This window comes from Ailuropoda melanoleuca, unplaced genomic scaffold (assembly GCF_002007445.2).
Source record: "Ailuropoda melanoleuca isolate Jingjing unplaced genomic scaffold, ASM200744v2 unplaced-scaffold11384, whole genome shotgun sequence".
NCBI classification, from domain to species: domain Eukaryota; kingdom Metazoa; phylum Chordata; class Mammalia; order Carnivora; family Ursidae; genus Ailuropoda; species Ailuropoda melanoleuca.
In genome coordinates this window covers 6,720,259-6,743,893 of record NW_023179820.1, presented here as the reverse complement: position 1 = coordinate 6,743,893, position 23,635 = coordinate 6,720,259, and the positions used below count along the sequence as shown (strand labels likewise).

Genomic DNA, 23,635 nt, shown 5'->3' with positions numbered 1-23,635 from the left:
ATAGGAAGATCGGTAGGAGAAGAAAGGGAAGAATGAAGGGGGTAAACAGAAGGGGGAATGAACCATGAGAGACTGTGGATTCTGGGAACAAATTGGGGGCTTCAGAGGAGAGGGCGGGGGGGATTAGGATAGGCCGGTAATGTGTATTAAGGAAGGCACATATTGCATGGTGCACTGGGTGTTACATGCAAATAATGAATCATGGAACACTACATCAAAAACTAAGGATATACTCTATGGTGACTAACATAACATAATAAATAATTATTATTAAAAACAAAAACAAAAAAAGAAAATGTACTTTTTTCAGCAGGTCCTGATACAAATAAGAAAGTTCAGCAAACCTTTCATTAAGAAGATACTGCCTGTTTATGAAAATCCTAAGGATAAAAAGAAGTAACATTTATAGAATGGCTACCACATCAGAGGGACTGTAAAAGAGACTGAATTCACTAACATGGGCACTTATGTGCCAGGCGTTGTGCTAAGTGCTTTACAAGTAGTGACTTTTTTTAACCCTCATCATAACCATGTGTTAGGATCTATCATTACCCCCATTTTCAGGGGAAACTGAGGCACAGGGAGGTTAAATCGTGGCCACAAGGATGTTACTGGGATCTGAGCCCAAGTAAACCACTCCTGGTGGCTCAGCAAACCGGCTCTCTGTCCTTGGTGCCTCTCCACAGATAAGCTTGTTGAGTCCTCAGGCACAGAAAGAGAGGTGGGTATTATGATCCCAGCTTCACACCTCGGACAACTGAACACCCACGTCAGCCTGTTGTAGGAGCCTGGATTCCAGTCCCAGACTACGACAGGGAAAGCCGTGCTGACTTCCACCATACCATGGCTCTCCAGCCAAGCACCTAGAGACACAGCCAGTCTGGGATTTGTATTAACATTAGCATACTGTATTGTCTGACAAGAAGTTGGGTTAGCTGACGTTTTTTCTACTATTCCAGAGCCACTCCATTTTCCAATTAATGAAGAGTAACATTTAAAAAAGAAACTCAGGGACTTAATAAACAGGAAATCCATAGTAATTATTTCTGACGTATTAAAAAAATCTTTTTTTAATGCTTATCAGCTCCAACTTTTCTATAGTCTTGCATGCAAATAGGCCATCCTGTATATTGAAAACAAGCTGAAGTCACACACCGGGCAAGGACTTCAATCTAGACAGAAGGCTTCTTGCTTTTCTACTTAAGATTTCTAAGTGATGTGATCTTAACAAGATAAAGCTACTACCTACCATCTGCCACTGTTCTCACCCTCATAATCCTTGTAAATGACCAGCAGTAGAGCGGGACCTGGGAGTCCAGCATTGTTACATAATTAAAATAAACTTGTGTCTCCCTGCTGTACAGCAACTTAGGGATTGAAAAACAGAATGGACAGATTTTGTGTAACGTGCCTGTTTGGGCTGAGAATTATCTGCACAATTATAATATTAAGATCAGGATACAGCTGTTTGTGACTAAGCCCAGGCTCACTGAATAAGTACTATCCAAGCATTACATCACCAGACATCTGTTTCCTGTTTTCATTCTTCCCTCTATCGTTCTATCCTGATTTCCCTTCACCTGTAGGCCACAGCCACAATTAAGCAAGCCTTGTGTTTGCCTGTCTCCTTTTCCATCTTTAACTCAGGGTGACTTAGTCATTGTGCATGGAGGGGGAAGGGAAGGAGAACCTAAGGGCCCTAAAAAGTGCATTCTGAGACTGGGGGGTTTCGGCCCAGGGAATCCACCTTTACATGACTAACTTTTCCCTCATTTCCAATTATGAACTTTTCCTGTAGAGGCAATACCAGCCCCTGTGAAAGGGCAGTTGTGCACTGAATCGCAAAAGGAAAACATCCAGCAGCACAAATAAGTCAAGGCACTAACTTACCTAGAGCAATGTCCCCACACTCTGGTACACAAAAAACGGTATCTCTTGGCTTTGTTTCCACACCTCATGCCCAGATACAGAACAGGATGTGTTTAAATTTAAGGAAATTCATTTTTTTTTAAGATTTATTTATTTATTTAATTAATTAATTTATTTAATTTATTAAGAGAGTTCGGGGAGGAGAGAAGCAGGCTCCCACTGAGCGCAGAGCCAGAGACGGCCAATCTCACTGCCCTGAGATCACAACCTGAGCCAAAATCAAGTCAGACACCCAACCGACTGAGCCACCCAGGCAGCCCTAAGGAAGTTCATTTTTCTTTTTTTTTAAACATTTTATTTATTTGAGAGAGAGTGAGAGCACGAGCTCATGCAGGGGAGGAGGGCAAAGGGAGAGGGAGAAGCAGACTCCCCACTGAGCAGGGAGCCTGACATCGGGCTCCATCCCAGGGCCCTGGGATCATGACCTAAGCCAAAGGTAGACACTTAACCAACTGAGCCACCCAGGCGCCCCACCAAGGCAATATCTCTATCATAAGGGTATTAGAGCTTAAAGAGACCTTAGAGGTCACTTTACACATCTCTTGGATTATACAAAGTTTGTCACTGCATTTTACAGTTAAGAAAGGTGAAGTGACTCCTCCAATGGATCCTATTTCAAACGACTTAAGAATAAAGGCACAAATTTAAATACCCTAATGGAAAATACTGAGAAAAAGTGTTTTTGAAATACAGTAGATGTAATAAGATCAAAACAGTGCACCAGTCTTTCCCTTTTTAATTTATAAACAAACAAATAAAAGACCCTAAACTAACAGTAGTTTAGCTACCTCTGAGAAATGGGTCAGGGACTGGCAACAGTAAGAGAAAATGGACTTTTACTTCTTACACTTTGTTATTACACCATTTCAAAATAAGTATGAGCACTTCTTTAATGATAAAAAGGGTTTTTTTGGGGGGGGGTCTTTTCCCAGCAGTGCTTTTAAAAAAAATGTATTCTAAAATAAATAAAAATAAAATTTTAAAAACTGTATTCTATTCACCTTTAGTGACTCACTGTAATCATCAATTTAAACATTTTCTTTGGGGTAGATACCTGGGTGGCTGTCGGTTAAGCATCTGCCTTCAGTTCAGGTCATGACCCCAGGGTCCTGGGATGGAGCCCCAAGTCCAGCTCCATGTTCAACAGGAAGTCTCTTTCTCCCTCTCTGCCCCTCCCCTGCTTATACACAAACTCTAATAAAATCTTAAAATAAAAACCCAAAACCACTTTTGTACCTTGCTATTTTTCCTTACAACCTATCATCTCTTCCTCCACACATTATATTTAAGTATAACTGTTTTGATACCTAACATGGCAAGTGTAGACAGCTTTGTTAAAATGTTTAGAAAAAGCAGGCACACAGAACAAGTAAATGACTCCTCAGAGTCATCACTTGCTGATGACATTGCTTTGTCATCACTCCTTTGAAAACATTTTCCTTACCAAAATTGATGAATTAATCAACTTATTGACTTAATACTTCTTACCGAACTGAGCATTTCAGAATGGTGAATATACCATTAAGCAAAGAATTTAAGAATTCTGCACTTTTTATGTTGTCTATTTTAAGTCTGTTAACCTCCGGGTTGAAGTTTGGTCAATACCAAAACAGGTTGTCAATCCCCCACTGGTTGTCCAATACATTCACTCTTACTCACCCATCCTAAAGGAATTTTTCAGCTAAGAACATAAGCTACCAAAGTAAAAAGTTCAGGCTCCCTTGCAGAAGAGAACTGTATCCAAGTTCTGGCCAATGGGATTTATTCGTTAAGTTTTGTGTGGCAACTGCCAGGCATCTTTCTTAGGAAAAGCTGGCTCTTATTGATCCCTGTTTGGATCATGAAGATGCACATCTCATTCTAGGGATGGGAGAGCTGAACAGGAAGAAGCCATGGGCTCTGAGATTGTGGACCAGAGCCAGCAATCAGCTCTGAATAGGTCTCAGCACTTCTGTGAAAAAAAATAAACTTTTATCTCATTCAAGCCACTGTAATTTGTGGTTCCTATCAATGGAGCCAAAACTAATCCTAAAAACCCAACTCTGCCACTTGGAATCTCTGAAAAATAAAAATAAAAAGTTTTGCCTGTCCCTTGAAATTCATAGGTGATTATCACAGAAGATGGTCCTAACAGTGATTCTTATAAGTTCTGGTTTATTAAGAAGTGGTTTAATGAGCCAAATTACATAATCCTGGATAAAAATTTAAATATACATACTCTTGGTACATAAACTACTTGATAAATTGAATCTCAGATCAGCAACAGAGAAGGTAGATAAGTTAATGAAACAAAATATTGCATCATTTAGGCTTTTAAAATTTTTTTTCTAAGAAAATAAACAGCCAGGAATAATTTTATTTTTCCCGTGGAAAAATTACCATGAATTATTCAAGATTTAATTGCAGCAGGATATATTGAGCTTTTGTATGGTTCAGGTATAACACATCTTTGCAAAGCTAAATAAGCTTACTGACTGCTGAATCTTTTACATTAACTGGGTTTAATTTTCACATTACCAGTTGTTTTTATGGCTTATATAATCACTGAACAATTTTTCAAAAATTATTTAAAATGACTGAAAAACAAAGGTCTCCAGTATCTATGAAATAAGTAAAATATCAGATGAGTTGAGAAAATGAATTCACTCGGTATTTTTGCTTCAGTTTTGCTAGTAAATACTGTACTACTTATTTACTGGGTTTAAACCTTTAACTCTTTTTTTTTTTTTTAATATTTTTTTGAAGATTTTATTTATTCGACAGAGATAGAGACAGCCAGCGAGAGAGGGAACACAGCAGGGGGAGTGGGAGAGGAAGAAGCAGGCTTCATAACAGAGGAGCCTGATGTGGGGCTCGATCCCACAACGCCGGGATCATGCCCTGAGCCGAAGGCAGACGCTTAACCGCTGTGCCACCCAGGCGCCCCTAAACCTTTAACTCTTAATAATCCACATCTTAATAATCCAGAGTTGAAGGCTTTCCACCTTGACACTGGATAGCAGAGCTTCCTTGAGACTACTGATGGGCTACTATTAGTAAGCACTTTAACCTTGACTGAGCAGGCTTAGCAATCAAACCCATTCCAGGGGCGCCTGGGTGGCTCAGTCGGTAAGCGTCTGCCTTTAGCTCATGACATCTGCCTTCATGATCTCAGGGTCCTGGGATCGAGCCCCACATTGGGCTCCCTGCTCAGCAGCAGCAAGTATGCTTCTCCCTCTCCCTCTGTATCTCTCTTGCTCTCATTCTCTCTCAAATAAATATCTTTTAAAAAACCTATTAAAAAAAAAAAAGTCAGTCCCATTCCACCTGCATTCATTCTGATTTGCAACAATGATAACACAACCCCTGGATGAAAAGATCATGAAAAAACGAACAAGAAATACCCTAAAAGTTATCATCTTCCTCCAGCAGAAAACCAGGGAGTTTGTTTCTTTGAAAAAGAGCCTGCACAGATTCAATTCCCCCATGCAGCCCTTGCTTATTCCATTTTTTATTTCAATTTTAGATAAAAATGGAAATAGGGCTACATGGAAAATTAACATCAACAACTACATTAACATCTAAATTAACTACAACATCTACAAATCAAGACAAGATGATGAGATATATGCATGTTTCAGTCCATTTTCTTCCAGAACTCTTTCACAACTCTCTTGGAAGGGAATTCATGAGCTGTAATACTTGAGGAGATTTTCATCTGTAGGTTTTAGGATTTTCTTATCTGCCATATTCACCACCCATCCAGGGGCAAGACCAAAGAAAATCTGCCTTGGATCCTTTCGAGTACTAAGCATTTTGAAGAGTTCATCTTTAGTGATATCAGGTAAAATATATCCATACTTCTTGGCAAATTCAAGTCTTGCTTCAGGAAATTTGGCAGGATCCGCCAGGTAACCACGATTCTTTGCATCAGTATAATACGGTACCAGTTCTTCAGGCGGAAGCATTCGCTTTGGAATGGGTTGTCCACGCAGAAAGAATGGAACAGGTTTGCACAGAATTTCTGAAAAAATTTTAAATAAAAAAGAGAGATACAAATAATGGCTATATACATATGATTTTCTTTTAATTGTTAATTTTTAAATCCTACCAAGATGAGAACTTCATTCCAAGAACTTTTTTTTATTAAAAAGGTTTATCTTAAGTAAGCAAATGAATACACTTCATTTTCAAAAATTTGCGTCTTGAAAATCAAAGTTATCCCTGGGTTACCAACAATTTCTTTTCTTCTTTCTTTCTTTCTTTCTTTCTTTCTTTTCTTTTCTTTCTTTCTTTCTTTCTTTCTTTCTTTCTTTCTCTCTCTCTCTCTCTCTCTCTCTCTCTCTCTTTCTTTCTTTCTTTCTTTCTTTTTTTTTTAAAGATTTTATTTATTTATTTGACAGAGAGAGAAAGCCAGAGAGGGAACACAAGCAGGGGGAGTGGGAGAGGAAGAAGCAGGCTCCTAGTAGAGGAGCCTGATGCGGGGCTCGATCCCAGAACACCGGGATCACGCCCTGAGCCAAAGGCAGATGCTTAACGACTGAGCCACCCAGGCGCCCCACAATTTGTGAATTTCTAAGCATAGGTAACAGCATATGTGAGCCCCATGTTTAAAAACAAAAAACCTTCTTATGACATACTGACTGAGGTATATCAGAAGAGGTCACACCACTAACAGGAAACCCTACAACAAACAGAAAACCAAAGTGTCCAAACCACCAAGTCAGACAGCTAGGAGGACTTCTAAAATCCTCATATAGCAGCCAGTAGGAGCCAAAGAGGGAGAAGAAAGGGATTGCAGGACATCTTACCTAGACTTCTTGGATCATAGAAGGCCGTAGTAACAACACCACCATTTTTTTCGATTGCAGCAATGGCTAGTTCTGAAGCCAACTGTACTTCAATATTAACTTTTGCCTTAAAGGTGTCAGCACCCTGTAATAGGTCAAAGCAAAGCCTGTTTGTAGATAGCTTGGCTAAAAGTAATCATGGCAAGCTTCCTTTTTATATTGCATTTTCTCCTCCAAAATGCTTATAATGCAACAGTAATATCAACTCTAAATACCTCTGCATTGAGGTCCTATCAAATAACATGCAGTTTTTTTCTTACATGTTTTTAGGCCACTTTGTTTTACCAATTTTCATTTTCTATAAGCAGAGATGACTACATTTTCATTTATATTTAGTAAACAGCGATATAAGTATCCATCCCCAGTCCTTCATTAATAGTAGACTGCTTAATCCTAACAACCCTATGATGAAATTATTGCTATGCCATCTTCACAGATGGGGACACTGAAGCACAGAGGTTAAGTAAGTTGTCAAGAACACACAGCAAGGATTCTTTTTTTTTTTTTTTTAAGATTTATTTATTTATTTTAAGCAGACTCGGTACTGAGCGCCAAGCCCCACACGGGGCTCAATCCCACGACCCCAAGACCAGGACCCGAGCCAAAACCAAGAGTCAGGAGGCTTAACCAACTGCATCACCCATGTGCCCCTCACAGAGCTAGGATTCTAACCCGGAGAGTCTAGTCACAGCACCTGTGTTCTTAGACACAACATTCCGCCCCACTGAGATGGAAAAAACTTATCTTCCTTATTCTTAAGTTAGCAAAAGACCAAGAGGTTAACAAGGGGACAAGTGGGCTGGAACTTCTGGAAGAACAAATTATCTAACAGGGGTGCCTGGCTGGCTCAGTCAGTAGAGCACATGGCTCTTGATCTTGGGGTCACAAGTTTGAGCCCCATTTTGGGTACAGAGATTACTTAAAAATAAAATATCTTAAAAAAAACCTGACAACAGTACCTAACCTTGGAGGGATCAGTCCACTCTAGGAAATAAGGCAGAAAAGCACAAAAGAGATTCACTTTGCATTTACTATTGATTTTATTACAGCCTCTAAAAGAACAAAAATATAAGTCTACTTTTCCCTAGTACAGTCTATACTAAAAAAATGTAGAACTGAACTTTCTAAAGTTCTGGTTTTAGTCACTTTTATTAGGATGTACTACATTTTACCCTAATTTCAAAACAGATTCTGAATTAAAAGATGCTGGTATTACCATTTTTTTTTTGTGGTGACAGAATTTTTTTGCTATTTTGGCGTGGCTGAAACAAGCTGGCTCCCAATCAAGTTCCTTTATTAATTATCATGTATTTCAAAACTATTCCATCAATTCTAAGACACATTCTCACATTTTTTTCCATCTATGATACTGGTCTGCATTTTTATAATCAATGGCACCTCTGACTCAATAAAATAAGGTCTTGCCATATTATTCATGAATTTTAATTACTAATCCAGATTGCCCAACTATTTCCCTATTCTTGGGCATTAGAATTAGTTCCAGCATTTTCAGTATTATAAACAGCATTTTTAGGAATGTCTTTGTATCAGTTAGGTTTCTTTTATTATTCCTTGTAAACATATATTCCAAAATTGCTAATTTTGTGCTGAAGGATCAAAGGTCTTATTGACTCATTGCAAATCTGAAATCCAGAAAAGGTCAACCAATTAACAGAGCTACAAATGACTTGTAACTAACTGTACTTACTCAACTGCTGCCCTGGTGTAGTTTTCAGGATTATTTTCCTCGTTTAATATAGACACATGCTTGAGAACTGTTGGAATGCACCATTTATTGACTGACAAAGTCACAGATTTTTCTGTATTAATTTAAATGTGTATTCCCTTATATACCCAGAATAGAATACTGAGACTTATGCATTCTGTATTCTCTTTACAAATCATTTTATCAGGAAAACTTTTATCCATGAGGTTCACTTTTTCAAAGGAATCAAAAAGGTTTTTCCATAAACACATGCTTCCCTCTAGTGGACACTAAGTTACTTACATAGCTGTATGACTGACCTACGAGAAACAAAAGTATAAATGAACAAGTTTAAAAAGTTGATGAAACTCTTGGCCAATTTCTATAAATGAAAAACTTTGCTCCAACTGTAATTAGATTTGATTCATTCCTTTTCTCCATAACTAATTATCATGAGCCAGTATTTCCAATACTGAAAATATAGCAATGAACCAAAGTACTTGTCCTCAAAGAATTTACATTATAGTGAAGGAGAGAGTGAAAAAAATAAATGCATTACTTAGTAATAAAGGTCAGGTGCTCATATATTCAAAGAAAAATACTTTAGGCAGGGTAAAGCAAACAAGACTATGACTGCTGGTGGGGCAGGGGGGACAGTGAGTATTCTTTTATAAAAGGATGTCAAAAAAGACCTTCCTGACATTTGAGCAGAGAACCAAAGGGACTGAGGGAGCAAGCTGCACGGATACACCGAAGAGCACCCCAGAACCAGAGTACAAAGGCCCCTCAATACAGCATGCCAACTTCCTCAAACTACAACTGAGTATAACACAATCACCACTATGTAATGGTTATATGACAACTCAAACGAAATAAAAATTTAAAAAGCAGAATGTTGATTATATGGAAATCAGATATAGCTTTCTATGTAACACTAAATAATCTAGTCCAGACTTACCTCCTCTACCAGCTGGACACCATAATCCCTTTTAAGTGGCTGGATGGTCACACCTCTCCCATTGACAAGCTGAGTTAAGTCAATAGGTTGAGTAGGATCCACTCGACCCAAATCAATAAGATATTGCAATCTATTGAGACTCAAAGGCTGATACTGGCGTCTGAAGCTACAAAACAAAGTAACAATTGGAAAACTCAGTCAAGCTTACCTTCCCGTAACTTCTTCAAATCAACTCAAAACTTTGTCCTGTATTTTCCTCCACCAATTTAGATGACTTAACAAAATAAAACCCTCCTGAGTATAACAGAAACATAGTATCGCTTTATTTTTGCTAATGAAACAAAACGAGTACTTCACTTCATTAAAATAATTTACCTAAACATTTACTTCACTCATTTAAACAAATCTGTCAAAAATGTAACCCCTTTATTTGAATGATGCATTAATGGAGCTCAAGTAACAAGAGTAGTTTTCCTTTATTGAGTGACTATAATTGTCCAGATTTTTATATATGTTATTGCTCAGCCTCTAACCAACCATAAGAGCAGGCATTATTATCTCCATCTGCAGGTCTGAGTACAAAGTCGAGGCTTTTTCCCTACTAATCCAGCCTAAATTTCATTACCAAAAATGTTTCAGAGAAACAGCAACAAAAGTTTGCTTCAAAGTGAATTCAAATTTCTACCAAGCTTTTTTTTTTTTTTTTTTTTTTTTTTGNTTTTTTTTTGCTGACTGTCAATGCAAATTAGGGATTTTTACTTTAAAAAGCAAAGGAACCTTACCTATGACCTTCATTAAACCCGTATTTTGGGATTCGAATGTAAAATGGAGTCTGGCCTCCCTCAAAGCCCAGTCTGGGCCGGGTTCCTCTCTGACGTTCTCCTTTATGGCCTCGGCCACACTTTCTACCTCTTCTCTGACCTCTTCGCCGTCTCTCCTACGAGGACAGAAGAGAGTTTTGTATAATCTGCAGGTGCATTTTTAAAAACTGTATTTCATCTTTCCGCTGTTTATATTTTTTTGTGATGCCATTCATTTATCCAATCAACCAGTACTGGCTAACACTACTGTGTGTCAAGCACTGTTCTAGTTGCTCTAACCCCCAAACACTCTTAAGTTAGCATCTTTGCCTCTGAAGATGTAGCGAATTCTTGTAACCAAATTCCAAGCTGTGTGCTTCAAAGGCAAAGTTCCAAGGATGGAATGGACATAAGGATTCTATAATAGAATGGAACTGAAAAAAATCCTAGAATCAAACATCCCCAACAAACAAGGTTTATACCATATTCCGGAACATTTATTTTGGAATTGTAAATACATTAGCGTTATGCATGTATATTATTGAATCATTAATTTGTAAAGAAAGTATTTTTCTTAAATTAACTTAAATTAATTAACTCTCACTTCGTGAAAACAAGGAACTGATTTCTTAAAATTACATTATATCCCAGTGCCTGGCTGGTTCAGTGGGCGAGTCAAGCGACTTCTGATCTCAGGGTTGTAAGTTAGAGCCCCACATTGGGTGTAGAGATTACTTAAAAATAAAATCTTTCAAAAATTAGATAAATAAAAAGACAGTATGTCAACCAACAGCTTTTCTAGCTGTATTCAGTGATTTGCAGAGGATACATCTATCATAATTCAAATCTTTCCCACGAAAATAAAGACACTGAGAAAGTACTTCAGCTTAAATACAATTTTCACTGAGACAATCCTTTTGTAGTTTCTGTGACTTCATTCCTCCGCCCTAATAAACATAATTATGTTTTAAAATATACAACTTACTAAGAATTGGGACCATATGGGAACACTCTCCTTTTTGCAGTTAAGGAGAACAAGAGGTCGGCAACCCTAGTTCATTCCAACAGCCTTCCGGAAAAAAGGAGTCCCCGAAAACGACGGGGAGTGAATGGCCGCTTCCATCGCCCCATTCCCCAGCGCTTCCCCTCAACACCACCAGCTATTTACCGGTTTTCTGGAGCCTGGATTCGGCTTTAGGTTGGCCAAGCTCACACGAGGCAAAGCCCCGAGCAGGTCCAGGGCCCTTGCCCCACCGCCCTGCACGGGACCAGCCATTACCCGCACGGCCAAGTCCCTCCAAGGGCGCCCAGGTTGGCCTCAGAGCCCACGTGGTCTCGCGGCACTGCTTTCCGGCCGCGGCGCTGCTTTCCGGCGGCGGCACCGCCCCTGCCGTACCGTAGGAACTGCCGAACATGCTATCGCAGGAGGCGCGAGTGTCCAGGAGTACCCGGATAGCGCCGGAAATTTTGCAACTTTGTCGTGTCAGTGTTGCTCAACATTTTTCCCTTGTTTTTAGTTTACTGGGGATGTGAACATATGTAGAGATCGTGCGTTGACCTGGTGTCTGAACCTACAACGTTTTCTCCCGCTTCATAAAAGCACGGATTGAAAACGCTGTGCAGTAGCGAATCTTTGAGTCAGTGTTTGGCTTGTCATGTTTTGTCCTGGGGTCTGTAGTCCTTATGAGGCAGTGTGTTCTCTGAGCTCCACGTAGATCCCGGAATAAAATAACGTGAACGCTAAACCATTAGTTTTTAGCTTCGTTGAATTACACGCCGTGAGATACGAAAATAATACCCAGGGTCCAGCTTTTAAAATGCCTGGCTAGGGGCGCCTGGGTGTCCGGATCCCGGGATGGGCACCGCCCCCGCCTACATTGGGCTCCGTGTTTAGCGGGCCCTCTGCTTGCTTTTCTCTCTCCCTGTCTCTACCCCTGACCCCGCTTGAGCACGCGTCCTTTCTCTCTCTCTAGAATAAATAAATCTTTTAAAAACAAAACAAAAAAAAATGCCTGGTTAATACCAACCTGTGAATAAGACTTAAACTATGTGTTCTCTTCCCTGTGTATCTGCAGATACTGCCTTGCCGGAACCACTGAGATAACTAACTTCACGTATTTAATAATGTTAGGAACCGTATGGGCGCTCTGTATGTGTCAGACGCGTTAAGTCAGCCTGATTAGATTTATCTAAACAACCAATCCTAGAGGTAGAAGTTTGTATTTTTTGCAGTTGGAGAAGGTAAGGCTCGGCAAGGGCAAGTAGTTGGACAAAGGTCTGACAACAAACGGCAGAGCCAGGTTTCACTTATACTGCCTCCTTATAAAGTAGTATTTTTTTAAATATAAAATTGAATATCTGCAGCACAAAACACATACCATTATTTTCACTCAGAAAATATCAGCTTCCCTATTTTTGCCTTAAGGGAGTATAATATAGAAGACTGTGTTCCTTTTTCTTTCTTTTATTCTTTTTACATTTCACTGTCTTGCTGTGGAGTTGTTCTTCCTGATTCCTATTAGTGATACAAATAGTGAAGGTGAGAAATAAACTTTTGGAGGGGAACTACTATGTTTGACTAAACCTTTTTGAAGTTATTTTAAATCAAATGTGAAAGAAAGAAGGAGCATTTATGCCTTTAAGCAATATTTATGAGCAAGTCACTAACGTTGCTAAGAAACATACATATATGAAGTCAAATAGGATCTTGCTCCCAGGTTTTTTCAAATGTAGGAGAGAAAACTTAACAAAATTGAGTATTTTTTAAAGATTTTTATTTTGTAAGTAATCTCTACACCCTACATGGGGCTTGAACCTACAACCCTGAGATCAAGAGTTGCTGCCTCCACCAACTAAACCAGCCATGCTTCCCAAAATTGACTATTTTTTAAAAGGTAAATGAGCACTTGGGTGGCTTAGTTGGTCAAGCCTCTTCCTTCCACTCAGGTCATGATCCCAGGGTCCTGGGACTGAGCCCCAGTTCTGGCTCCCTGCTCAGCAGGGAGTGTACTTCTCCCTCTCCCTCTGCCCCTACCCCTTCCCCTGCTCATTCTCTCTCTTTCTCTCTCTCCCTCTCAAAAAAAAAAAAAAATCTTTTTAAAAAATGAAAATAAAAATTAAAGAAAAATACAAATATGTCTATGAAACAATACACAGTACAGACTCTATATGGAAGTACAAAAGAAAATACAGAAAAAAATAGAAGCTAGTTCCTGACTTTAAGGGTTTCAATTCAATATATTTCATCATTTTTTGTTAGAAATTTCATATACTAATTGGAAGAAAATTGCAAAATATGTTGCACAATATGCCCTAATCTACAGAAAGAGTCACAATTTTTTTCTCTACCTAGAAAAATTGTTGTTTGCATTAAGTAATGAATTTCTAGATGAGTGTTAATAACATTTTTTAATCAGACAAAAACTTTTATTGAATAAATGAGATACAGGAAACAAAACAATGTGCTGCATTCCTTGGAAGTAGATATTCTTCATTGGGTAGGTTACATAATTAGACATCAGTTAATAGTGGAAATAAATAAATAGTGGAAATAATTGTCATTAATTATAGGCTACCTGTTTGTTTATACCATATCCAACATGTTGATGAAGCATATAAAACTGTCAATTTGATGAGTATCATCTGTGTTGTAAAAACATAAATTAAGGTTGTGTGGTAAATAAGTCATTCATCCTTACGTTAAGCTTATGTAAGTTTTACATCATCATTATTGCATGAGAGCAATTGTTAAGCACCTGCGTGATTGGGATATTGCACTATACCCTGTTTAAATCTTTAAGCAGAACTTGTAATAAGAAAACATCTCAATAACTGTATATTCTGATTCCAGGCAGGCTTAATAACGACTACTAAATCATTATATAAAAAGAATAAAATGAACCCTGTAAAGATGGTATAATTTGGTTTTTGGGTTTTTTTTGTTTTTTTGTTTTTAAAGATTTTATTTATTTATTTGACAGAGATAGAGACAGCCAGTGAGATAGGGAACACAGCAGGGGGAGTGGGAGAGAAAGAAGCAGGCTCCCAGTGGAGGAGCCCGATGTGGGACTTGATCCCGGGATGCCGGGATCACACCCTGAGCCGAAGGCAAACGCTCAATGACTGCACTACCCAGGCGCCCCAAGATGGTATAATTTGAAATCCCTTTGGAAGGTCTCTTTCCTACACTTCTAAATAATCTTCCCCCACTTATCCAAGTGCCTTTAACAGTCCAATACAGATTAATTCCTTTGAACTTATTTAAAATGAAAATTCTCATCATACAACGTACTTTACATGAACCATAATGTAATATACTATGAAATGGAAGAGTCTGATCCACTTAACTTACCTCTGTTTCCAAGAGTAAAAAGCAACAAAACAAAAACACGCACATAAAGCTCTCTTGCTAAATGAGATCACACATTAAAGAATATTTTGGCAGGGATGGGAACAGGAGAAAAAGAATTTCAGTTATTAGATTATTACTGACTTTTACTATGAGCCAAGAACAAGTCATTTTTAGAATGAGCCCAAGAATAGGCTACTTTGTGTTTATCAAAGTGGAGAATAGGAAAGCAACTGGAGATGAGATTTTCCTTAGTGAAGAGAGGAGGAAGTCAGGGGCAGGAGAGCAGTGTATCTCTTTGATATTGGGAGAAAACAGTACCCAGAGGGCTAAGAAGAGGGTATGGGAGGGGATGGAAATAAATGTTACTTTGATAAAACCTACCTACTTTTGTCAAAGGTTAGTCTTGACATAGGTCTTCATTCACACTTAAATAGTTTTTGTTTTAATTTTATTAAAGTATAGTAAGGCATACATTGGTTATGAGAAAAATCAAATAGTATTAAAGAGTCTCTAATAAGAAACCAGAATTCTCCATAGGCAATCACTTTTAACTTTGCGTTTTTATTTCATCTGGTGATTGCCTCCATATTCATAAATTAAAATATCCCTATCACTAATTGATCAATTTTAGACATTGTATATTCACCTGTCTTAAGATAGATGAAGATTTAGATAATTCAGACTAACTTCTAGTATTTTAGATCTCTCATGGTAAATGTGTAATTTTTTAGATATTATTTATTAGACAGACAGAGCAAGCATGAATGGGAGGGGCAGAGAGAGAGACTCTCAAGCAGACTCCACGCTGAGTGTGGAGCCAGATTCAGGGCTCAATCCCAGGACCCTGAAATCATGACCTGAGCGGAAACCAAGAGTCGGACGCTTAACCAACTGCACCATCCAGGTGCTCCAGTAAATGTGTAATTTAAATAATGTGTGTACTTTAAATATCTATTTCTTGAATTTTCAACTATCAAAAGTATACAGTAGCTCCTCATTCCATGTAAGATGAAGATCCTGACATATCTAACGTCTCACACTCTTTTGCCTCCTCTACTTACAACTTTTTTTTGCTGTATATTTTCTTTAACATTGTCATGGATATAAACAAGAAGCTACAACAATTACTGTACTTGCTCTCTCTCTAGAGCAATTTTCAGTATTTCTCTCTGGCTTTCAGGCTGACAGGCTTTCTTTAAATTCATGATCACAGACACCAAATTGGTCATCCTGTTCCAGTGTTCTAGAAAACTTACTTTTTCAGTCACCACAATGACTATTTTGTGCCTTCTAACTCAGCCAATGATTTTCCCTTCTACTTTAGAAAAAGAAGTCATGAGATAAGGCATTTTTCCACATCCTGCCACTAAATGTATAATCCTTCCTATCATTACATACATCCTCTGTATCCTATTAAAGACAAGGAAGTGGCTCTCCTTCTGTTGTTAATGGTCAGTCTTTTCACCTGTGACCTGGACTTCCATGCCTCCTACCTGCTTAAGGATTTTGTTGTTTTGATTATCCCTTTCTTTCCCCCAACAGCATCATCAGTCTCTCCTCATGCTGGCTGGTCTCATGAGCATATAAAAATGCACAACTATCACTCATTTAAAAAAACAAAAGCAAAATACCACTTCTTATCCCATCATCCCTCCATATCCCTTCAGCTGTACCCATCTCTCTGCTTGCTTTCATAGCAAAACTCCTCAAAAGACTCGTATATAGGCTATCTCTATTTCCTCTTTAACTCATACATTTTCCTATGTATAACCTCCATATTGTCAATTCTAATAAGAAATGCGAATCAAAATCACAATGAGGTATTGCCTCACAAATGTTAAGATGACTATTGCCAAAAAAAAAAAAAAAGCTCAAAACAAAAGGTAGTAAGTGTTGGTAGGGATGTGGCAAATTTGGAACCCTGTGCACTGTTGGTAGGAACGCAAAATGGTGCAGCCACTTTGGAAGACAATATAGAAGTTCCTCAAAAAATTAAAAATAGAACTACCATACGATCCAGCAATTCCACTTTTGGTTATACATCCAAAAGAATTGGAATCAAGATCTCGAAGAGATATCTCCAATGTTTATTCACAATAGCCAAGCTATGGAAACAACCCAAATGTCCAATGAGAGACAAAAGGATATAGAAATTGTGGGAAACTAACGTAACATCATGTGTCAACTACACTCAAAAATTTTAAGAAAATGTGGGATATATACGATTAGATATTATTCAAACTTAAAAATTAAGGAAATTCTGTGACAATATGGATGGATCTGGAAGACATTATGTTAAGTGAAATAAGTCAGTCACCAAAGGACAAATATTGCATGATTCCTCTTCTATGAAGTATCTTAAGTAGTCAAATAAGCAGAAAATAGATTGGTGGTTGCCAGGATATGGGAGTGAGTTTGATGGGAGTTGAGATGGAAGAGTTGTTTGATGGGTATAAAGTCCCAGTTATAAAGGATGAATGAGTTCCAGAGATCTACAACATTATAACATTGTATCTATTATTAACAATATACTGTTATGCACTTAGAACACTTGTTGAAAGGATAAATCTTATGCTAAATATTCTAACCCAAAGAAAAAGCCAAGGGACACAAGGAATTTTTTGGAGGTGATGGATAATTTGTTTTTTAAGTTTGTTTGTTTGTTTGTTTATTTATTTATTTATTTATTTATTTATTTATTTATTTATGTAATCTCTACAGCCAACGTGGGGCTCGATCTCATAATCCGAACATCAAGAGTCACATGCTCCTCCGACTGAGTCAGCCAGGCACTCTAGTAATGGATATTCTTATTACCATGATTGTGGTGATGGATCATGGGTGTAAGCATATATTCAAACTCATTAAAATGCATACATTAATTATGTACAATTTTGTATATTAATTATACCTCAATAAAGCTGAAAAAAATTGAAATTCTCTGTTCTCTTAAATGAGTGCTGTGGCACCTGGGTGGCGCCGTTGGTTAAGCACCCAGCTATTGGTTTCGGCTTGGGTCATGATCTCAGCGACCCTGGATGCAACCCCGCGTCAGGCAGAGTCTGCATAAGATTCTTCCGCTCCCTCTTCCTGCTTGTGTTTTTTCTCTCTCTCTCAAATAAATAAATTTTTTTAAAAAATGCGTGCTTAGAGACTATGGCAGTTGACCACTTTGTCCTTGAAATACTTTCTTTGTTTGGTTTCTGGATAGACCACATTTTTGGTTTTCTTCTTCTGTCCTGGTTGATCTCTTTCACTTTTACTGGGTCCTCCTAAACTATCTGCCCTCTAAATGTTGAAATAATCTTTTCTATGCAGATATTCTCTCCAGGTGATCTTAAATGGTTTATAAATTCTCAGATTTATATCTGCATCTCAAATCTGAGTTCAACTTGTATGTATCCAGGTGCTTAATTGATATCTTGACTAAGATGTTTTAACATCATCGAAAAAGGGGATTCTAGATTTCCTACTCTGCCACAATCTCCACCAAACTTCTTTTCCCTTGTATTCCCCACCTCAAAAATGGCACTTCCATTTCCCTAGTTATTAAAGCCAAAAATCTAAGAGTCATTCTTAATGCCTCTTTCCGTATTTCACATTAACAACACCAATCTCTTTGACCCACAAACACCATGCTGATTCAACCCACCACCATCTTGCCTAGAATAATGCTATGGTCTACTGATGATCTCTTTTTACCACTGCTGCCCCCTTCCAGTCCATTCTCCAAAAGTCATCAGAATGTCTTCACTTTTCAGTGGTTTTATATTGCACCTGAGTAAAGTACAAACGTCTTACCATGGCCTATGAGAATCAGGCTGATCTGATTCCTTCTTGTCACTCTATCCTCAAAGTGCTGGGGATACTTCAGTGAATGAAATAGGCAATTTATGGAGTTTTCTGGGGTTTTTTTGGGAGGGGATACAATTAATAACTACAAATAAATAAAACCATTTCTGAGAATAAAGAGTACCATGGAGACAATTAAACAGGGGATTGTGTTATGGAATAACTGGTATTTGTGGTGTCTTTTAAGACTGGTGGTTGAAGATTGCCTCTATGAAGGGACATTTGAACTGAATGACACAAAAGAATTGTTAACATATTCTAAGCAAAGGTTTATTTCTAGGTTAGATTATAATCTTACTGAAGATCAGTTGGGAACTCTGCTCCTTATTTATGTAATTCTAGGACTCAGTATGAGACAACAGTCACATCCTGAAACTTTCAGTTTGCTGTGACAAATGGAAAAAGGATTCTGGAGGGTCTCACACCAGGAATGGAAAACTCTAGCCTGGAAGTGACACTTGTCTCTTCCACCTGCAATGTATTGACTGGAACTACTCACATGACCTAACCCAAAACAAAAATCTTGGAAGTGCAATCCTACCATGTCCTAGAACACAGAGAATCAGAAATATTTGTTATTTATTTATTTATTTAGAGAGAGCACGAGTCGGGAGAGAGGCAGAAGGAGAGGGAGAGAATAAAGTCTCCAGCAGACTCCGAGCTGAGTGTGGAACCCAACTCGAGACTCAATCCCGGACCCTGAGTTCACAACCTGAACCAAAATCAAGAGCCGGACGCCCAACCAACTGAGCCACCCAGGTGCCCCCAGAAATATTTGAGAAAACGTTAACAACTACCATAGTCCTTCATGTTCACAAAGGAAAATAAAAAAGAGGGAAAGGCACAGATCCATGCTTGGTAGTAGCAAGAGTTCTTCTACAACTACACAATGTCATGGTATTGCTATGTCCAGTCCCTCTGGTAACCGTAGACTAGAAACAGAAGATGGTTTGGTAAGCCTTTCCAAGTCTTGCTACTATCCAGTCTTAAGACTGAGAAAATGGGGGCGCCTGGGTGGCACAGCGGTCAAGCGTCTGCCTTCAGCTCAGGGCGTGATCCCAGCATTCTGGGATCGAGCCCCACATCGGGCTCCTCCACTATGAGCCTGCTTCTTCCTCTCCCACTCCCCCTGCTTGTTCCCTCTCTCGCTGGCTGTCTCTATCTCTGTCAAATAAATAAATAAAATCTTTAAAAAAAAAAAAAAGACTGAGAAAATGGTTTCCTACTATTTCATAGAGTTGTAAGAATGAGCCCATAGAATGTTACTTAATTCCCCCTACCAAGGATTCCAGTTTGCTCAGCGTCAGTCAAGCTGCCTTAAACTATTCTAAGAGTCAAGAACAATCTGGAAATATGTATACTCTCCATACCAACATTTCAGAGCAAAAATCAAATAAATGGGCACAAGATGGGCTCATTGATTTTTTTTATGACTGTTTAATTTCAAGACAATTTCTTGCATATTACACATACAAAAGGTTCAGAGAGTACAAAAGCTTCATCCAAGGTCATAGATACCATAAAGACACACATGTTGTTTCTTCTCATTTTTTCATGGTTTCTTTGTCTTAAAAAAAAAAAGACCTTAACTCTTTGTCTTGTTTGAACTCTTTCTATTGTGAAATATTTCAAGACTGATGTTAAATATAACAGTAAGCTGAATACCTATGTGCCCACCACCCACCTTATGAAATAAAATAGTATATATAGTTGTCTCTTTTTATATATAGACACATTCCTCTTTCTGCAGCTTCCCCAGAAATAGTCACTACTTTGAGTTTAGAATTTATCCTTCCTATGTATTTCTTTGTACTTTTACTATATCTCTATATACCAATTATCAGTATATAATATTTTGAGATTTTGGCTTCTGGAAATGATGGGGTAAAAACAACTGAATAATAATTTTTAAAAAAGAACAAGATTTATCCTCCCACCACACCAACTAAGCAGCCAGACAAGATATATGGCATAATGATTTTCAGATATTAGACAACAGGCACTTCTCTGAGAAAAATGAAACAAAAGATTTGAACTATATTATTGCTCCATCTTACAGCCTGGAAAGAATTTACAGGCTACGTGCAGGGAGAAAGTACCCAAATAGAGCCCCCAGGTCTCCCAGAGGTGAAGAGACAGAGTTCATACAGGGAAAGCCTACTAGCATTTATAGAATCAAGTATGAGAGAAGAGAAAGCTGCACAGGGAGAGCACCAAATGAGTATTGGTCATACATGTGTTTGAAGAAACTACTTAAGACCAGGAGTGAGATTCAAGCAGAACCTTTCCAGAGCCCAGACGGGGCTAGGAATACTTTATGTTATCACTAGTGTGCACACACACACACGCACACACACACACAAACACACACAAATCTCCTACTGCAAGGACTTTCTCAAAATGGTACTAAGTGTTGGGACTGAATTATTCCTATATTGTAGTGGACCCACCTAGCAAAGCAAAAAAGCAAGTCTCAAACAGACCAACTGAACAAGAGACTTAACTGCTTTCCAAAACAAAGACTGAAAATATTTTAGGTAAAAAAATGCAGAAAAACTCCAACAACTAACAAAATAACAAAAATAAAATCCATAATTTTTTGCATTTTTAAAAAAAATTACCAGAAAAAAATTTTTGTAAAAAAAAAAATTACCAGGCAAGAAAAAAATGAAATTTAAAAACCATCAATATAAATAGATCCAGAAATAACAGACATGATAGAAATAATAGCCAAGAATGTTTAAACAGTTAGAATAAATATAGTTTGTATGTTCAAGAAGGAGGAAGGAAGAGCATCTTAAGGAGATACAGGAGATGTTAAAAAAAAATCTATTGCCCAACAATGTAAATATACTTAACCCTACTGAACTGTACACTTATAAATGGTTAAGATGGTAAATTTTATGTGTTTCACCACAGTTAAAAACTTTGCTAAACTAAAAGACAACAAACAAAACCACAAATAAAGGTCTAGAGGTGAAAAATATAATGTCTGAGAAGAAAATGGCGTGGATAACATTACCAACAACTTACACACTGTAGAAAAAGATTAACAAACTGAAAGCCTTAATAGAAATCACCTAAAATGAAACAGAGGAAAGACAGGGAAAAAAATATATCAGTGAGCTGTAGAGCAACAAGTGTCCTATTATTAGGTATAATTGCATTCCCAGAAAGGAGGAGAGACAATGGGAAAAGAAATTTTGAAAAACTAATGGATGAAATTTTTCCAAATATAATTAAAACAGTTAAGTCATATGCCCAAGAAGCACAATAAGCCCTGAGCAGAATAAACTAGAAAACACCACCAAGGTAGCTGATAATCATATTGCTTAAAATCAGTGATAAGGAAAAAACTTAAAAGCAGCCAGAAAAACAAGACATGTACAGAAAAATGAAGGTAAGAATGACAACAGATTTCTCATTGGAATAAATGAGAACCAGAAGACAATGAGGCACCACCTTTAAAATGCTGAAAGAGGGGCGCCTGGGTGGCACAGCGGTTAAGCGTTTGCCTTCGGCTCAGGGCGTGATCCCAGCGTTGTGGGATTGAGCCCCACATCAGGCTCCTCCGCTATGAGCCTGCTTCTTCCTCTCCCACTCCCCCCTGCTTGTGTTCCCTCTCTCTCTGGCTGTCTCTATCTCTATCAAATAAATAAAATCTTTAATAAAATAAAATAAAATGCTGAAAGAAAAACCCTGCTCACCTAAAATTCTATATACAGTAAATATACATTTCAGGAATGTAAGTGAAATAATGACTATTTCAGACATATCAACACTTTAATTCATTTGAGTAAATTTTTGTACATGATGTGAGATAGCTGTCCAACTTCATTCTTTTGTATGTAGATATCCAGTGGACAACTAATTTTTGACAAATACATCAAGGGACTTAAAAGAGGAAATTATAATCTTTTTAATGAATGATAATAGACAATCAACCATATGCAAAAACAGTCTCAATCATCATTTTATACCACATGACAATATTAGTTCAAGATGGATCATAATAAATATCCTAAACATAAGAGCTAAAATTATAGATCTTCTAGAAGAAAACATAGGAGAAAATCTTAGTGATTTTGGTTTAAGCAAAAATTTCTTAAAGCATAACCTAAAATAAAATAAACTATAAAAGAAAATTTGATAAATTTGACTTTATAAAAATTTAAAAATTTACTCTTTAAAAGACACTTAAGAATGAAATTTCAGTTACAGATTGGGAGAAAGTATTTTTAAAACATGTATCAGACAAAGTATTTGTATCTAGAATAAATACATAATTCTTACAACACAATACTATTGAGACAACCCAGTTAAAACATGAACAAAAGATTTGATCAGATATGTAAAATAACTATTTGGAAAATATTTTGTCAGGTTTTTAAAGACGTTAAGGCTTCACCTTCCACATGATTCAGCAGTCCCATTCCTAGAGAAATGTAAGCAGATGTTCAAATGAAAACTTGTACAAGATTGGTAAGATAGTAGCTTTTTTTGGAATAGCCCGAAACTGGAAACAACACAAATGTCCAACAACCAGTGTACAGATAAACAAATCATGGTATGTAATGGAATGCTACTTAGCAATTTAAAAAATGAACAATTGATGCAACAATGTGGATAGATCTCTAAATAGAGATGCTGAGTGAAAGAAGTGCTAGAATCAATTGTGACAAAATAATGAGAGGTTTGCCGGGGATGTGCCACAGAGGGAAGAGACAGGAATAGATTATAAACTGGCCCAAGAGAACTTTTTAAAAATAATGTTGTTTTTTTTTTTAAAGATTTTATTTATTTAGAGTGGGCACAAGAAGGAGAAGGTACAAAGGAAGAGGGAGAAGGAGATTCACTCATGAGCAGGGAAGTCTGACGAAGGGCCCAGGACCCTGAGATCATAAGCTGAGCTGAAGGCAGACACTTAACCAACTGAGACACCCAGGAGCCCTGAGCCTGAGAACTTTGGTGTGTGATGGGTATGTTCATAATTTTGATTGTGGTGATAGTTTCAGGAGTATATAATAAAACAAAATGCATCAAACTGTACACTTTATATATGTGCAGTTCATTGCACATTACTTTAGATCTCAATAAAACTGCTGAAAGAAACAATACATGGTTTCTTAATGTGTTTTTAAGCTTATTGTAAAGTTTTATTTGTTTTGTTTGTAGTTTGTTTTTTAAAAATTCAACATGGTTTTTGAAATC

The 23,635-nt window shown here is 37.6% G+C and overlaps 1 protein-coding gene across 1 annotated transcript; it reads right to left on the bottom strand.

The window, feature by feature from the left end:
• Positions 1–4,256: 4,256 nt before the first annotated feature.
• Positions 4,257–11,576, bottom strand: MRPL15 (mitochondrial ribosomal protein L15). The gene is made up of 5 exons (XM_002929565.4): positions 11,390–11,576; positions 10,204–10,358; positions 9,422–9,587; positions 6,720–6,843; positions 4,257–5,932 (listed from the first exon to the last, which is right to left on the bottom strand). Exons 1-5 carry the CDS (start codon positions 11,495–11,497, stop codon positions 5,595–5,597), a joined length of 891 nt encoding a protein of 296 aa, XP_002929611.1. The 5' UTR covers positions 11,498–11,576; the 3' UTR covers positions 4,257–5,594.
• Positions 11,577–23,635: the final 12,059 nt, after the last annotated feature.

Excerpts from the sequence above, each read along its gene's own strand:
- MRPL15 (XM_002929565.4), bottom strand. The coding sequence starts at position 11,497 with ATGGCTGGTCCCGTGCAGGGCGGTGGGGCAAGGGCCCTGGACCTGCTC. Across the intron at positions 10,359-11,389 it reads ATCCAGGCTCCAGAAAACCG|GAGAGACGGCGAAGAGGTCA; the intron begins GTAAATAGCTGG and ends CTGTCCTCGTAG. Across the intron at positions 6,844-9,421 it reads GTGTCCAGCTGGTAGAGGAG|GGTGCTGACACCTTTAAGGC; the intron begins GTAAGTCTGGAC and ends GACCTATTACAG.